At 41.5% G+C, this 17,587-nt stretch overlaps 1 protein-coding gene across 1 annotated transcript in view; it reads left to right on the top strand.

The window, feature by feature from the left end:
* The window catches only part of UTP20 (UTP20 small subunit processome component), a 62,853-nt gene that overhangs the window by 20,352 nt on the left and 24,914 nt on the right, over positions 1 to 17,587 (top strand). The window contains exons 17-31 of the mRNA XM_058804481.1: positions 282 to 344; positions 662 to 820; positions 1,749 to 1,825; positions 2,694 to 2,773; positions 3,439 to 3,682; positions 4,241 to 4,453; positions 6,202 to 6,292; positions 8,016 to 8,101; positions 8,688 to 8,813; positions 9,349 to 9,515; positions 10,035 to 10,243; positions 13,091 to 13,234; positions 15,152 to 15,231; positions 16,097 to 16,323; positions 17,229 to 17,373. Coding sequence (XP_058660464.1) covers positions 282 to 344; positions 662 to 820; positions 1,749 to 1,825; positions 2,694 to 2,773; positions 3,439 to 3,682; positions 4,241 to 4,453; positions 6,202 to 6,292; positions 8,016 to 8,101; positions 8,688 to 8,813; positions 9,349 to 9,515; positions 10,035 to 10,243; positions 13,091 to 13,234; positions 15,152 to 15,231; positions 16,097 to 16,323; positions 17,229 to 17,373 — 2,111 coding nt within the window. The remainder of the gene's footprint in view (positions 1 to 281; positions 345 to 661; positions 821 to 1,748; positions 1,826 to 2,693; positions 2,774 to 3,438; positions 3,683 to 4,240; positions 4,454 to 6,201; positions 6,293 to 8,015; positions 8,102 to 8,687; positions 8,814 to 9,348; positions 9,516 to 10,034; positions 10,244 to 13,090; positions 13,235 to 15,151; positions 15,232 to 16,096; positions 16,324 to 17,228; positions 17,374 to 17,587) is intronic.

Genomic DNA, 17,587 nt, shown 5'->3' with positions numbered 1-17,587 from the left:
AGCCATTACTTCCATAGTGTCTGCTTAGACCTGTGTCAATGGGGCATGAGTTAACAGAGGTTAACTGTTAGCCCTGTCAGCCTTGCCTCTTCCCTAGAGCTAAATCAGGGCAGGAGCATAATGCATTCACTTCTAATTGCTTTCTAGACTTCAGGAATTCATCTGTTTCTCAGCTCCAAGATGAACCCAGTGAAATCAGTGTGCTGTACTAGACAGTAACCTCTCTGGAGGTGTGTATTTGTCAATCCATATTGCCTGACATATGCTTCTCCTTGGAATAGGTCCGGCTGTTGACGGTTCGAATTCTAAACCATTTTGATAATCCACCTTCTGCACAGATTGAGGTAGGGCTAAAGCTTTTCATTTAACATTTCAAAGCTATCTGTGTTTCATGTTTTGTGTGAAGTGTTGTTCACTTAGCAGAAACAAAATGTATCTGGTAAAGGTGGTCTTCTGCTTTTGTCCTTTCACATTCCAGTCTTATTTCTTTGTCTCCCACCTCCTGGTGTTTTCAGATGTGTGCCTAAATGGTGAAAACCAGAGCAAGTCCTTTGACTTTATTCTTTTGTCCAGAATGGCCGTGAGTCTGTATAGTCTTTTTTAAGTACTTTTCAATGAAATAAAGGTACTCTAACAGAATTCATGTCACTTGTTTGTTCAGGGTGATGGCACAGGGGAATTCCAGCCATTATTTGCCACATTGCTCCAAGCAGAACTTGTGCCAGCAACAGTGAATGATTACAGAGAAAAACTTCTCCATTTGAGGAAACTAAGATGTGACATAGTGCAGCCTGCAATACCAAGTGGATCTTTACAGGAGGTAAGTATTTATTGTCAAAAAGAAGTGGTCACATTCCTTTATTCCAAGAGAATGTTCTTATTTCATCACATGGATTGCAGAGTTTTTAATGAGAGTGCATCAAAAAAGTCAATTAACTCTCAGATTAGATTTTAGAAAACTTACTTGTTAGTAGGGTTCACAGATCCCATTGTCCTCAGGAGTACTGTGTTTAGTAATACAACAGTGGTATCCAGATAAACGGCCCACAGTCAGATTAATCTGGGTTTGATGCCATGGAAAGGAAGGCAGATGATTCCAGGGAGAAACAAGATGTGAGCAAATTTAAACTCATGACCTTGCCATGTCCTCAATGTGGTTGAACATTGGTAGGGCTCTCACTGGCTGTTGGTGACCTCACTTCTGGATCTTGCTTCAGCAGGAAATTTTTTTATGCCTGTAATTGTTGAATGTCCTCTGCTGCTGAGCTAAAGGGGGCCTCACATCCATGAGGAAGGATTGTAGGTCACTCCTCCATGTAGCTCAGTGAGGAGCCAGCCTAGAGATCATGCCATTAGGCCTAGTGCAGTGAATACGCCTCTGGGCAAACTTTCATCTGTCTGAGGTCCCCCATTTTGCTGTGGCAGCACTGAAGTTGGTGAGAGAGACAGTCCAGATCATCTGCTGAACTGGTTTTTCCATATTCATGTTATTTATAGTTATAAGGTCTCAGTGTAGCTTACAGTAAATGGGTTCTAGATTTCCACATGAAGCTATGAGGAAGTAAATGGGTTCTAGATATTCCACATGAAGAAATTATTATGTATGTGACATCCTTCATCTCTTGTAGCACTCCTGAAAACTTCTTAGACCAGTTTCCTCTTTGAGAGAAAGAAAGGTTAGAGGAGCTTGGTTGGTCTTTAACTAGTGTTTTTTGCATCTCACAAGGTGGTGTTGTGTGTCATTCTAGGTGCCTCTTCGGTATTTACTAGGAATGCTTTATATTAACTTCAGCCCTCTCTGGGATCCTGTAATTGAACTCATAACGTGAGTATATGCAGTTGGATGCTGCAGTCTGTAGTTGTGTCACAGGACATTCCTTTCATTCTTATGTGAACTGAAGCTGAGGTAAAAAATGTCCAGTTTGGAGAGATTTGTGCATGAGAATATTCATGTGAGATCTTCTGAAATTGATTTGATCTCTCAAATCTCAGCCTGTGTAGACTCTTCAGTTTACTTCCTGATTTTTTTTACTTCAAAGCAAACTTGCAACAAATACAGTCAAATAGCATCAGAGTTTCAACAGGAGTTTTTAGTCAGAGGTAGCAGGATTTGATTTATGTTTCACAAATGCTTAAAGGAACAAGAAGTCTCTCTGTTTCCTCATCTGCTAACTTTTCTGTCCTTACTGGAAAACCTCTAAATTGTACTGAAGAGTAGGGAAGTCTTAGCATGGTGAAAAAATAAGTGACTTCTTTCAGCATGACTTCATCTTCATTTTTCCTTCCTTTGTTGTATGATTAAAAAGGAAGGGATTTTCCTCTTCAAACCAGTGAATTAATTAAAGAAAAAAATTAAACCAGCTCTTCAAAAGACATGTCCGTGTTAATTCTTCCTTTGATTCTATATGATTTGCTGTACAGAAGTCAGTAGAAAGCTTGAGAATATTTTTACTCAATTTGAGTTCATTTGAAGTCATGGGATACAACCAGATTATTTTAATAACAGTTGACATTTGGGATCCATGAGAAATGGCAGGGAAGTGCTACAGCTGCATTGTGCAGATGTCCTGTCTCTGGACAGCCACATTAAAGCAGTGATCAAAGCCTTTGATTGTGATGGTTGATAACTAGCTGAGTGACGCTTGCCTTTTCTTATCTTCCTTCTAATTTCATGCTGTATTCTGCTTTGTTAGTTCTCATGCAAAGGAAATGGAGAATAAACAGTTCTGGAAGGTCCTGTATGAACATTTGGAGAGGGCTGCTAGCTATGCTGGTAAGTCACCTATCCTAAGCATGGTTATCATAGCAACCCAGCTAAATGGTGAATTATGTGCCTGCTTTTCAAGTTCCCCAAATTTATGTATGATGGGGGAATTGAGAACCAGTACTGCTGTTGTGTCCAGGACAGTAGTGGAGAGGCTTGTGAGGAAGCTGTGTCTCCTGTCCTAAACACCAAGCAGTAGCTGGAAAAGGCCACCTGCATTACAGGAGGGAGTGGCAGGTTGTTGGAAACCCTGCAGCAGTTTCATCTTTGCTTAAGGCTGGCACTGCCCAGTCTGGTCAGGAGCAATGACAAAACCTGTGTAACGGTGCAGACCATCTTCCTGCTTCATGGAATTTCTGCACACAGTCCTTGTGTGTACTCTTGAGGTTTACCTATGGGCATATGCAATCTAATATTTCAATACAGAGTCACAAGTGTGCAGCCATTTGTGAACTTCCCTGTTACTCAGGGGAACTGAGCCCAGTAGAGAAGTGCCCGGATTCCAAGGCATCCTAGAACGCTTTCTAAGCAGTGTGTGTCTTTCAGGTCAGTGTTAAATACAGTTGTGTCTAAACAGGTGCATGTCACCAAATGTATTACTTTTGTAATGGGGGATGGATTCCTTGCTATTGGTGATGAAGTAACCTGAAAAGATTTTCTTATCTCTTCCATAGAAATGGAGCTGCAAGATGAATTAGATGAACAGGAGGAGAGCATTGCTGAAACAGAAAGTGAGAAAATGCCAGAAGGAGAGGTGGGGACTGTCTTTCTGGAGCAGCTGAGGAGTAGAACAGATTGCAGTGAACGGCTGGACCACACAAATTACAGGTTCCTACTTTGGAAAGCACTGGATAAGTTTCCAGACAGAGTGGAGCCTCGGTCGAGGGAACTTTCCCCACTTCTTTTGAGATTCATTCGGTAAGGAAGATTTATTTTTCAATTGAGTGGACACATTGCTTTCAATGTGTTGCTGAGCTTTAAGATTGGATATCCCATTACAGACTTTATTTCTTGAATGCATGGCTGATGACATGTCTGTTTCCAGTAGAGATAACCTTTTAATTGGACTGTGGATTCTGTTAGAAATGAAGCAGGCTGAAGTGAAACTTACAGTAGTAGGTCTCTGCGGCTCATTCATTGACTTGACATTGTCGCTCTCATTACTCAGTTACAGAGTGATTTCAGTGGAAATGAAGTTCCTCTTTAATGAAAACACACTTTAGTTTGGAATCACAGAATACCAAAGTGTTTTCCCCCAGGATGGAGAAAATACTGATTTTGTTAGAGGCTGATTCAAATTCCTGCCCCTGGAGGGAAATTAATGGTGTGCTTGCATATGTGTGCACATATCAGACAGTATGATGGACATAGTGAGGTGTTACAGTAAGAATGGTGAGGTTTTCAGTTGATGTTGTTGCCCTGAAACCTTGAGAAATGTTATGCTTCTAATTCCTTCCTTCTTTTTTTTAAACACAGAAATGAGTACTACCCAGCAGATTCCTTAGTGGCTCCATCTCAGGATCTCAGAAGGAAAATTAGTGGTACCATAGCAGCAAAACAAATACCCACTGAAGAGGTGAATGATGTTGCTATGGAGGAGGAAGAGGAGGAGGAGGAAGAAGAAAAGGAAGAAGGGGAACCAATTAGTATAGGAGTACCAAAAAAGAAAACAAGAAGAGCTGCTGCTAAGTAAGTATTTTTAGTATTCCCTTTTGCTCTCATGGAAAGGCAGATTCAGCAGCTCACATTGAGGTACAAGCTGTGGTTTTGTATATATTATTTTTTCTTCTTTTGCTTGTGCTTCATCATTTCTCAGTGGATTACAAGTCAGAAATTCTGCCTGTACAGTACTAAAAATCCAAACACGTTGCCCAGGTTTTATCATTATCTCATTACCTGCTGACCTGTCTGTGGTGTGTTTTACTTAAGCAAAAAATATGTAGTATTCTGAAGTTTCCAGAGACTCTTGTACCTGATTTCCCTGGCTTCTCTGTGCATATCTGTTAGTCTTTGAAAACTGTGGGCGTTGCCAAACACTTCAAAAAATTAGATTATTTGTTTAGGTATAGAATATTTGGATTCTGGTATAGAATATTGAGATATTTAGGTATAGAATATTGGGATTCTGCCATTTCCTACCCATTATAAATCTTTTCTTCTTAGGGACCAAGGTTTTTATTTGGTAGGCTGAGGCTGCATGTTGCTGAGTGTAATTGTTGCAGTGCTGAATGCCTGAGAAAGTTGCTCTTTGTATGAATTCTCCCCAGTGATGACCTCTGTCAAATATCCCTTACAAACACAGCACAAAGATTTATATTCTGACACTTCTTCTGCAAAGGATGGCCCTTGTAATGACAGAGAACTTCAAAATGTCACCTTATATGTTGGAACAAGACAAGTATGCAAGTATTTGATATGTGACCTAAAGTGCCATTTCATCCCAGGTGTCCTATGGGTGTTTCATTTTTTTTCCCAGATTCTGGCTTGTATCTGCAAGTTATCAGCAATTAAAATACAGTGACAGTCCAAGATATTTTGTTGTTTTCCCAGCCTCCATCTCAGAACATCCGTGCAGTGAAGTAGAAGCATTAGCACCCGGTAGCTGTAACAAAGGCATGAAAGATTTACCAGGGGTGTGTTAATGAGTTGTGGAGTGACCTCCCTTCCCGGGTCATGCCTGTGCCAGGGAGGACTCCCTTGTGGGGCTGCACCCTGTGTCCTGGGAGGCCTGGCTGAAGCAGGGAGCACCTGCCCCAGACTCCCTCTGGGATTCCTGGAAGGCATCCTACTCATCCCTTGTCTGTGCCCAGCCATGGAAGAGGGTGGCCCAGCTCAAGTGTCTGGAGGATTCAGTGTAAATTAGCAGCTGAATGAGGACAGCTTCTACCAGTCCCACAGCACACATGGTAGAGGAGATCTCACTTATCCTGGTCTTCTCTGTCCCTTTCCATGAGGAGGACGTGGGGCAGATGTGAGGTGACCCTGCTAGTGCTAGAGGAACTGACTCCCATCTGTCCCTGCAGCCCAGTGTTAAGTCCAGCACAGTCTGTGGCTGAATGCAGCCCGTCACATTGGTAGGAGCAACATGGGCACCAGTTATGGACAAGTGAATAAACAAAGAGATAAATACAGAGTTTTGGTGTTCTAGGCTGGGTTGTCAGAGAGAAGTAAGCTGCATCCTGACTGTACCCCTTTCTTGTGAAAAAACTGAGCCTACCCAGTGCTGCTGAAGTAAATGTGTCCTCTGTGCAGTGAAGTGACAGCTGGAAGGAGCTGCTTAGGGAGCAGGACACTTCTTGAGATGTCTGAAATACTGCTGAAGACTTGGGATCCTCTTGTGTTTTGTTTTATTTTCTTTCTTGTTAGTGAATTTTAACTTAAGTTCCCTGGTCATTTGTCTCCGGGATATTTTTAAAAATCATTGCTTTGTTTTGCAGGCAACTAATAGCCCACTTACAAGTTTTCTCAAAATTCTCAAATCCTCGTGCATTGTTTTTGGAGCAGAAGTTGAATGCCTTGTATACCCAGGTGAGGCTATCTGCTTACTTTTAGAAATACTGCTAATAAATCAACTCTTTCTTATTTGAGTGCCATGTCTAATATTGAGGAAAGCTATCATTTTTTGATCTCAGCTGTGATACCTGAAAAAGGAGCTGTCCTTGGGAGGACTTTCTAACAGGCTTCACTTGAAATGAGCCCCTTAGGCAAAGACCTGGTTAAGATACCTGGCTTAGTTTGCCAGGCACTGGCAAACAGATCTGACAGCTGACAATTAGTAGTCTTTGGCAAGGTGGAAGAGTGGCTGCAGAGTATATCTGTTTCACTTACACTTCATGGAGGATATGGGGAAGGATTTAGAATCCAAAATTTGGGGAAGATCTAAGGAGATCTGTCTTTGTCTATAGCGTTTTGTATACTAAGAGTATGGCCAGTATGTACAAGAGATTATCAAGCATCAAAAAAGGAATTTCTTCTTGAAGAATATTCAATTTGCTTGATTCTAGGGATTTCCCTGAAAGAATTGTCAAAAGTATGACTTCAAAGAGGGATTCTGATTCTTTATTTTACAATCCTTAAAATGGTTTTGTTTTTTAATTTTTTAATTTTACAGGGTTGTGTTGGTTCCCAGTTTGTGGATTTGTTCAGGTCATTGGGGTTTGCTCTCATTGTTCGTAGTTTGTTTTCTGAGGCTGTGTGTGTTGAAAGTTCCATTCCTTAGTCCCTGAATTTGACAATCTCTAGTAGACATCCACTCTGTTTCAGTCTATCTCAAAGTATTGCTTAGAAAAACAGTTAATTGATGTGTTTGCTTGGCTGTGTTCTTAGCAAAATATTGGGCAGTCGTGTAAAGGTCAAATCACTGTGGGAAAAACAGCCTGGCACAAGAAGATTATTTCATCACTTACTGTTTGCATTTCTGTGTCTTAGTACATGCATTGTCACGGCTGGTGTGTCCATCTGGCATAGGGACGTCATGGCAGAGTGACCTCTGATGACACTTGCTGTGCTATTTAGTAAGAAACTGAAGAACTGATAAAGATGCTGCCTGGGGAAATGATCTGTATTTCTCAACCTCTTTTCCCTGTCCCAATGAATCTCAGAATCACAGAATATGCTGAGTTGGAATAGATCCATCAGGATCATTGAGTCCAGTTCCTGCCCCTGCACAGGACACCCCAAGAATCAACCATGTGCCTGAGTGCATTGTGCAAACAGTTCTTTAACTCAGGTAGTCTTGGTGTTGTGACCACCCCTTGGTGTTGTTTAGTGCCTAAGTTATGAAGAGTCATCTTCAAGAGAGGGCAATTCTCACTGAGACTTTGCATACCAAGTCTTCCAAGTAGTTTTTGTTTGTCACAGGAAAGAAATACAAATATCTTGGAATGGTTTGGGTAGTCTGCTTTTTAATCCAGTCTTAGATACACAGCGGATACCTGTGATAATAAATTGATGATAAATGCAAACTCATGATGGTCCAAAAGACATCTATGAAAAACATAATATTATAACTATCCTATGTAGGTAGGAAGGAAAAGTATATATGAACTGTCAGCAGCCAGGCCCATTTTTATGAGTGGAAGTTGTATGTGTACATCTTGGCTTTTTAATGGCAACACATACATTCTGCTTCCATTTGAATAAGCTAGTCCAAAACCTGCTTGAGCCTGAGCCTTTGGGTTGTTTCACTATTTTCAGTAAACATTTCTACCTCCTAGATAGGGACTCATTTTCTTTCCTTTGTTATTTGCAGTTACTGTCTCATCAAGACCAGAATGTACAGAGAATAGCTCTTGACTGTATAATGACATACAAGCATCCTCATCTACTGCCATACAGGTAAAAGCTTTTATTTATTTATTTGTTTGTTTGTTTGTTTGTTTATTAGCGTTGGTGAATTAGCCTGCTATCATATCAGAAGCCTGCTTTGGGGTCAGTTTTATTTGGGGTCCTGTATTTGTTGAAGACATATAGGTAAAGTTTCATTTTAGTCAGCTGTATGTTTTGTATCTAAGAGAGGAAATCAGATCTTGAGGTTGATCAGTGTCTCTTTTTTGTTTAGAGAAAAATAGCAACACTTCCATTCTGTACCAGAATATTGTCAGTAGTGTTAGTAGTTCCATCATTTTCAGAGATGTCTTTTGTACTGATGATTTGTAACAACCCAAAGAAACTGACAGCATAACACTGTGTTTAGAGTTAAATAATTTCCTTGAAATACATCCAGGACATACTTGTCTACATCATTAGCTTGAATTTACTGGCTTTTGAAATATTTTTTTATAAAAGAGTGAGAAAATAGTACTTTAATATTTTGTATACAGCAAGGATAGATAGATAGGTAATTAGGTATAGATGCATTTGTGTGTGTATCTGTCTATTTTTATAACCCTACCTGCTTTCAAATAATGTTTATTACTCTCAGGGAGAACTTGCAAAGGCTACTGGAGGACAAGAGCTTTAAAGAAGAGATAGTCCATTTCAGTATTTCTGAGGAGACCACGGTAGTAAAAACAGAGCATCGACCAGATCTCATCCCTGTTCTTATGAGGTGTGTTCTCAAGTGTGAGTTCAAAAGCTTCATGGCAGAGTACCATGAGCAGAGAGATGTAATGCTGCTTCTCATTTTGAATAATTGAGATAAGCCCATGCTTAATGCTACAGTTTGATGACTTAGTTTGTGATATTCTGTATGTTTTTCTTATTAACACATTTATATAATGTGTTATGCAAATGGTGTTTTCTTTAAAAACAGCATTTTGGCACATACTGTTTCTACTAAGGATTACAGAGAACTGTGAGGACATTTCAGTTCATTGAGTGTTGCCAGCTATTTGCAGTGATGTGAATTGTCCTGCAAGGTAACCAGTTTTATACCTGAAGTTTCCAGCAGAGCTTCCATTGTAGAAGCAGAAGCTGATCTTTCACTGGTATGTTTTTGGGCATTATGTAGGATTTCAGTGGAGAACCTGAAGGGAGAACTTTCACTAGAGAATATTTTTAAACCGAGTTTCTCCTACAGAATGAGAGGTTGGAAAACAGATGGCTTGCTGAAAGCTAATGCAATCTCTTTCTGGTTCTTGAAGAATTCTCTATGGCAGAATGAGAAACAAAACAGGGAGCAAAACACAGGGCAAGTCTTCAGCGAGCACTCGCATGTCGATTGTTCTGCGATTTCTGGCCGGCTCGCTGCCAGAAGAGATCCGGATGTTCTTGGATCTGCTCTTTGAAGCTGTGAAGCAATTCAGTAATGGTAGGTAGGCCACAGAAGCTGGGGGTGTGGTATTCCCTGACTGTAGAGATGTGGGAGGATAAATAGGCTTAGTACTGTTATGTGCTTCAGTTTGTCTCTTGACCATGCCTTGAAGGGATGAAAGTAAACCCTTGGTAAGGACTAGGTTTCCCCCAAGTTTCTCCTTACAAAGCATGATTACTCTGTTTTACATGTCCAAGGTCAGAAAAGCTGAACAACTTGCCACAACTGTGCAAATAAGTTGTAGCAGGCCAAGAGTGGATAGTGGCTGGGATCATAGGCTAGCCTGAGTATCAGGGCAGTAAAGAGAGCTTGTAAAGTGCTCTGATTCTGTAGCAGTGGGAGACATCTAAATATCAGAGAGATGGAGAAACAGAGCTGTTCTTATTTAAAAATCTGATTGTGAGGATCAGTAATTTAGGGCCAAATTCCACTATTTTTCACTAAAATATTATTCTTCGTAGTGGGTTTATCCATGGTGCTTCCCTAGGTAATTTGCTGTTCCTTTGCCTATCACAGGGCCTTGCCAGACTGCAGTCCTTCAAAGTATGTCAGAGTTGGATTTAGCTAAAGTCCTGCCTCTTGGGCGTCAGCATAGCCTCTTCAATGGTCTTGAGGTTGTGTTGAAAAACATGGGACATTTGATCCAGCAATACCTGCCTGAAATTCTACAGATTCTGCTCTGCATGACTGCAGTGGTATCCTGCATCCTCCAGCAAAGAGAGAAGGTACAGTACATGCAAACAATATACAAACATGTAAATTAAGTTTTTTCTCTCCTCCTCCTCTGAGCTTACACATATAGACAGAGCTTTATTGATTCAGATAAAGATAAGTTGAATGCCATTGTGAAGCTTAGCAATTAGAAATCTGTCAAAATAGAGGCCAGTGGTTCTTGTCTGAAAGTGCTGCAGGGCTCAAGCAGTACAGGCAGAGTTAATGTACTTAGAAAACTGATTTGAACTGTGTGTTTGTTTGAACTACTGAAGAAAGAGTTGGAGGTGATCTCTGTGCATTGTTCCTACCTGTTCTTTGGAGAGATGGGCATGAGAGAGAGAGAGAAATGTTCTGTTGTAAACATGTAACAACATTTTATGGCCGGAAGTAGAAATTTGCCCTAAAGATGGAGTGTCTTGGCAGCAAGGATAAAACATTTGAGCAGGGGAAGGAGAGGTTTAAAGTTCCTTACCTGAAGACATTTGAACAAAGCTTGTCCATGAAGTGTTTTGTTGCAGTGCTAGACCTCAGAGGAGCTCAGCATTGTGGATGACCACAGTGATTATCAGCCCTTTGTGTCTCCTGTCATGGGACACAGGAGAGACATGACTACCAGCCATGCTTTCAGCACACTAGAAGCATCTTCAGCTCTGTGTCAGGAGTCATACTAATCCCTTGTTACCATTTGGGTCTTAGCCAGGTACCTGCAGAGCAGTGGAAATTATTTTTTCCCTTGCTGAGCAATGGCTGTACATGCAGAAGGGGTCAGGTGAGGAAAACATCCTGTTAAAGATTGGTTGCGCCTGAAGGTGGGGCGTGTTGGTTTATTGCTGCCCTGTGTGCAGGGAGGCAGCACAGACATCCCTGAGCTCTAGTCCAGCTACTTGGGGTCTGTTGGCAGCTGATCAGAAAATGTAACACTGAGCCAGGCTTTTCTGTCTTCTTGGTGCTGGTGCAGAGCCTGCTCATGTATTAGGTGGGAAGCAAGCAAACTGCACAGTCATCATCATCACTGTGGTGTTGCAAGGTGTTAGGAGATGATGGCCTGAGCAAGTGGGAATGAATGTTTTGTCACCATGAGCATGTTCTTGCCAAGACCCAGCTGTGAGCATTTGAGGTTAGAACTTGCTTTGAAAAAAATTTATCCAACAAAGCAAATCCTTGCAATAGGCATACAGTATCCAAGATCTCATAGTTGCCTGCAGGCTGCACAGAACCTGGTAACTGTCTTAATTTATGAAGAAGATTAGCAAATTGGAGGACGTCAGCATCCCCCAGTCTGACTTCAGCAGTGCATTGCATATGCCTGCATGTTTTCAATGAGAACAGGAGACAGGAGTTCTAAAAGCTCCTTCACTAACTGCTAGGAAAGCTACATTTTGCCAGAGTTGCTACAGTAATTCTGTCATGGTTGTGTAATATCAGGATTGACAGTCTGTTGTTTGTCTGAACTTAATTTAGCAGTTCATTAGCCCAGGGGCTGTTAAAAGCTCAAGTAAGAGTGTGAGAAATCTGTTTATCTTGACTAATAATTAGAAGACATTCTTGGAGTTTGAGAGTAATTTATTGCAGGCTGATACTGCCTGGAGAATTAAACATCAACTTTGACCACTTTAAGACAAGTTATTAATTTACCATTTGTGGATGCTGTGGGACAGAGAGAGAGAAATGCTTACCATTTCTCTCTGTCTGTCCCACAGCATCCACAACCATTTCCTAGTGATTGTGTTCACTGTTGAATTTCTTTGTCCTCTCAAAGGCTTGATCTCAGAGAACTCATGGTGATTGGATAGTGTGAAACCCAAAATGACTTCACTTGGAGGTTGCCCTTAGCAATAGTATCCTGGTTTGTGCTTTCTTTGGGCTTTCAAACAGTTCATTTGCCACCTGGAAGCTGATTGAACTCCATTATACACTTTCAGCATAGCTCGGGAGGTCCTGTTGCAAGAGCTTGGTCAGTTCCTTCCACCATCTCCTCTTTGTCTTTTTTACTTGTGATTTTATATTCTTGGATCCACTTGTGGTGGATCATGATATGGGGACCCAAAAGAGCTCCAATATCAGACAGTGGCTTTCATCTGCTCTCATGTGGCTTTGTTGTTTCTGAGGCTGAAGTTCATTACCTCTGCACTGTGGAACTACTTCTTGTGCTCATGCTGTGAGCTGCATTGCACAGTATGGAAATAATTTAGGTTACTCAGGTCAAGACTTCTCTCAGGGAGGAGAGTCAGAATGCAGCTCTGCGTGAATTCCCTTACTGAAATGTTTTTCCAAAGAAAGGCTGTGGAACATAGCCACTAAATGGGTACAGGAAGCACCTTCCTGTAACCAAATGCTATAGCCCCCACCTGACTCCACTGGAAGACATAATTCACATTCTTTCCTTCTCTGTTCCTCCCCCCTTCTCTTCGTCTGTTGATTTCTTCCCAGAAGATCTCAGTGTACAAAGTACAACTTCACTTTGAAGAGGTGATTTCCGTCCTTTCAAGTGTAAAACAGAATTGTTTAAGTGTCAGAGTTGGAAATCTAGTTAATTGCAGTGTAGCTTTCTGCATTGCATCCAAAAGGGGCAGATGCTACAGGGTTAAACCTATAAGCATGGACTTTTTATGACCTGAAGGAGTCCTGTGTAACTGATTCGGTGCAGGAACAGGCAGGCCCCTTCTAGAAACAATTAGGTCAGCTCTGAGGTGTACATTGCTACTGTGAACAAGTTACAAGAGAAAACAACAGAGGTTTCTGCAAAGAATGTGTCTGGATGTGGTCAGTCAATTGCTGGTTTAATTTCAGAGCAAATAGTTGGTAGCTGTTCTGCCAAGGTCTTACTGGGCTGGGTTTTTTGTTGGTTTTCATTACAGGTCCAACCTAGGTTGATTAATCCACTGAAGAATTTGAGACGTCTTGGTCTCAAGCTTGTGGCAGAGTTTTTTTCTGATTATGAGACCTACAGCTTTAGTGTGGAAGAGATTGATGCAGTTTTCCATGCTGTGGTATGGCCTCAGGTAAGTATTTCTTGTTTTTCCAAATAACTTGTTTGAAACATGTACCATGCAGAAAACTCCAGCTGTACTCCAGTCCATCATGTCAGCTCTGTCCATCGCTAGAGTGGATGTGGCCTTGGACAGATTGTGGCATCCCAGTGTCTGTGCAAGGCCAGTTTCTTGGCTCTTCTCTGATTAGTCCTAGAATAATCAAGTCACAGATTAAAGTACAAATTAATTAATATTAATAAAATGGATGCCATTTCTTTGTTCTTTAACCACAGAAGCAGACTTCTTCCCTAGATGCTTCAAGGAAGCTAAATAATACGAGTCATTTCTAGGTGTACTTTGCTACTTTTCTGTGTGACAGTTGTTGGGTAGGGGACTGCAGAAGCAAATGCTGCTGCAGGAAGGACTCAGGAGGGTCTGTCAGTGGGCTAAGTGATCTCGAGCCTGCCTGCCAAGACTTCCATGTGAATATAGTGGCAAAGCACAGGCATGTGGCTTTTATCAGAGAAATTCAGATTGCCTCTGAGCTTGGAAAATGCACTGCTGTACGATGAAGAGAAAACACAGAATTTAAAATTAAATTATATTGTCTTTGTCAGTGCAGTGGCTCTGGGGTTGTCAGGGAGTGCCTGTACCAGCTGCTGGGTTGTCTCTGCTCTAAAAGCAAGCTGTGTCCATGAAAAGGTTAACTGAGTAAGAGGGACTGACTGCAAGCATACTCTTCCATAGAGGCTTCTAAGGTATCCAAATGCCCAACTTCCCTGCAGCAGAAAAGCCTGTTAAAGAGCATTGGTCTAGTTTGTGAAACAACAGAGCTGCTTCTCTAGACATTGTGTTTGTTTACTCCTACACTGTTTCTCTTCTCTACCAGTAACAATATGTGATGTATAGTATGGTTATGTGGACAAACAGTAGATAAAAAGTACCAGGCAGTGCATATAGCTCTGTATTGCCCTGGGCTGGGCAATGGGGAAGTGCATGTTCCTGGTTTGTCCATGGAATCTTCTTTCAGCTGGGGTGCTACGTGGGAAAAGCAATGAACATTTATTGCAGTTCCAGAGCAGTTCAGGCTATTGCAGTTCCAGGCAGTCAGCAAAGCACTTTAAGCTTTCATGGAGCACAGTGTTTGCAAATTCTGAGTAACTCTGAACAAGGTGTACTTTTGTTACTAAATAGTTAGAATGCCTCTTGTCCTTACATATGTCAGGAAGACCGAGGGTTTTGAAGCTTGGATGGTAATACGATCCAGAAGCTCCCTCTGGAGTCTTTTCTGGTGAACTTCATGAGAATTTGGTTTTGGCAAAAGAATCGTTTTGACTTGTGTGCTTTCCTTTTTTAAAACTACAGAACTGAGGTGTGTAAAACTGATGGAGAGGGCAAATTGGTTTAAGCCTGTTGAACCTGCAGTTGGAGTTTTCTGTTGTTCATAGCCCAGGATTTTGCTGCAGAGACTTGTTAGCAGCAACACAACCCAAACACAGGTGGGGTTGTTTTGGATGCAGAACCCTGTGAGGAGATCCCACCCCAATAAGATTTCCAGACTCTCCAGTGAGGCTGTGGAGATACAGACCAGGTGCTGCAGTCAGGGCATAGGAAGTGTGGGAGGAGTGAGTTTTGGGTGCTGTGCTTCAGATTTTCTAGGTCTGTCTGGGAGAGTTTGCTAAGCCTCTGTGGCAAATGTGAGGTGTTGTGGGAATCTAGTTTCAAGAGAAGGCAAAAATGGTAGCTGGAATACTGTATAAACAGAAGTGAAATGATCTAAGAGTCATTTGACAAATATTGAAGAAGTTGGAAAATTACCTTATAAAAGGTTGAAATTGCTTTATAAAAAAGGTAAACTGTAGAATGTAAGGTCTTTGCTAGAGAGGACGTTTTGAAGTGGCTTTACTTACTTGTGTTGCATTGGTATCTGATTTTTCTCTCCTTTAGGTCTGCAGATTGGCTTCAGAGAGTCAGTATTCTCCAACTTTTCTGCTCAAACTCATTCACACCTGGAGTAAGAACCCCAGGTAAGTGTTCTTCTGGCAAAGAAGCCTAAGTACTTCTGAATACATAAAACTCAAGGAAGAAAGAGCACACTAACAGGCTGTGAATAATTGTGTCCAAACCTGTATTTTCTTTTTCCATTAGACTCTAATTCTTTTGATAGCAGTCAAAGCAGCTGGGAAGCTTTCCAGTTTATGCAAGAACTCACTTTTTTAATAGGCTACTTTTTCCATGTATTAATAACTAAGCACATATGCAGCCCAAACTGAACTCACAGGTGAGGAGGAGATCTGATTTCTGAGGGATATATTTGTCTTGACCAATGACTTCTTAGTCTTGTGAGATGGGAAGTCAGTTTTACAATATATAATTTCGTTCGTATTTTTAGAGTCTCTATTACTTTCTATTTTATGAAAGAGTATGGGCAAGTTCAGCACAGAATCTGTGACTGAGAATCTGTTACTGAAAGTTGTAAAAGAGCTTTTTTTGATTGTGAGAAGTTCCAGCTCAACTGTCTTGAGTGGTTTTTGCCTCTTCCTCAGACTCACTGTTTTTCCTTTGCTAAAGTACCAGGTGTTTCTCTTGAGACACCTCATTGGTAGGCATGAAGACCTTATGCACAAACTTCTGTTAAAAGTGATGTTGCATCACTAGGTTAGGAGCAGACTAAGACGAGACTCAGGCTGTGGAGAAAAGATTAGAAAAGGGACTTGATAACCTCTCAACCTCCATTCATTGTATTTTTGATGATGCTGTTCTGGTTTTTGTGCACTTTTTTCTTGGTTGAAATGGAAGACGGTCATTATTTTTTGTGACTTCTTGCACAGTAGAATTGTAAGCTGAAAATTCTGAACCTAATTTTCAGTGAACCTTTTTATAATCTTTCAGGTATTTCCCTTTGCTGGCCAAGCAGCAGCCAGATCATCCAGAGAGTGATATACTGACAAATGTTTTTGCTGTGCTGTCAGCCAAGAATCTGTCTGAGGCCACATCCAGCCTTGTGATGGACATTGCTGACAGCCTTCTCAACAGCCCAGATTTTGAACCCACGGAGCAGGTTTCCAGTCTGAGCGTGACTGACTGTGTTGTCATGGCCACTGGAGACGTGACAGAAGGTATGCCTGCCTGAGAGCTCTCAGAGACCTGTTGGGTGCTTTAGATGGAGGTGGTAGATTATAGTGAGGCTGTTCTAAGAATACTAGGGAAGTGGACCTCCCAGCAGAGATGGAAACATCAATGTACAAACTTGTCTTGTGCTCAAGAACTGTAAAGTCCTGCTTGCTTCGTGACTGATGAAGTCCACGTTTGAGTGTCAGAGTCCTGAGCACAGAGAGATTCCTTATGAAGAGATCAATGTTGACCTGTTCTGTCTGTGAAGCTTTGACTGATACAAGTTGAAGAACTGCGTTGCTGACTTGGCTCTGTGCCTAACACCAGGCTTTATATAAAGGCCCCATTCCTGTATGCACATGATCACTTTAATGTTTAGTCTGTGCTCCCTGACTGGAAAGACCTGGCATCTTTGAGAATTAATAGACAGAACAGTAGTGTGCTGTGTTTGATGCTGTGGAGACAGCATCAGTGTGCTGCTTTCACCTGCAACACTCAAAGCTAGTGGAAAGGAGCATGTGCCCCTGTTATGGCAGCTTTGATTTTACACAAGAGGTCAGTGGTGGAATAAAGAAAACCACATCTACAAATGCTCCAGTCATTTTAGATGTTGGTACTGTAGAAGAATGTCCTTGGTGCCTTCTGATAAGCCTACATATATGAGGGCTGTTACTGAAATCCATGAGGAGAGTGGTGTGTGCTTGCTTTGAGCTCATCTCAGACATGTTAGACTTGGTCTCAGCAAGTGCTGGTGCTTCTTCCCAGCCACCAGCTGCCCTGCATGTTTATAGCTCCTATTTACTAATGAAACCTCCCTTATCCTAATTTCCCCTTTGTATAGGGTTGGATCTCCCTTCTGTTTCTTGCAGCAGAGTTTCTTGGGTGTTGCTAACTGTTGTATCTCTTACAGAGCCCCTCAGCCTAGGTTGCCAGTTGGTCCTGCCTCATGTTCCTGCCGTACTTCAGTACTTCAGCAAAACAATGTTAAGTATGGAGAAGGTGAAAAAGAAGAAGTACAGAGCTCAAGTCAGCAAAGAGCTGAGTATACTTTCCAAGTAAGTGATTTTTAGAGCCTGAAACAGTTAAAAAGCTGGAAGGAGGGAGGAAGAAAGAGGCTTATTGTAATAGTTTCCAAATTAAAAAACACTGTGTCTCAACTTTTTAAAATTTGCAACAGTTGTAAATTGCTGCATCTGTCATTGACCTTGCTGTTTGCTGGTTATTGAGGTGATAAGTTTTCAGAAGTTGATTCTAGCTGATTTTGTTGCT

This window comes from Ammospiza caudacuta, chromosome 5 (assembly GCF_027887145.1).
Source record: "Ammospiza caudacuta isolate bAmmCau1 chromosome 5, bAmmCau1.pri, whole genome shotgun sequence".
NCBI classification, from domain to species: domain Eukaryota; kingdom Metazoa; phylum Chordata; class Aves; order Passeriformes; family Passerellidae; genus Ammospiza; species Ammospiza caudacuta.
This window is presented reverse-complemented; position numbering and strand designations above follow the sequence as displayed.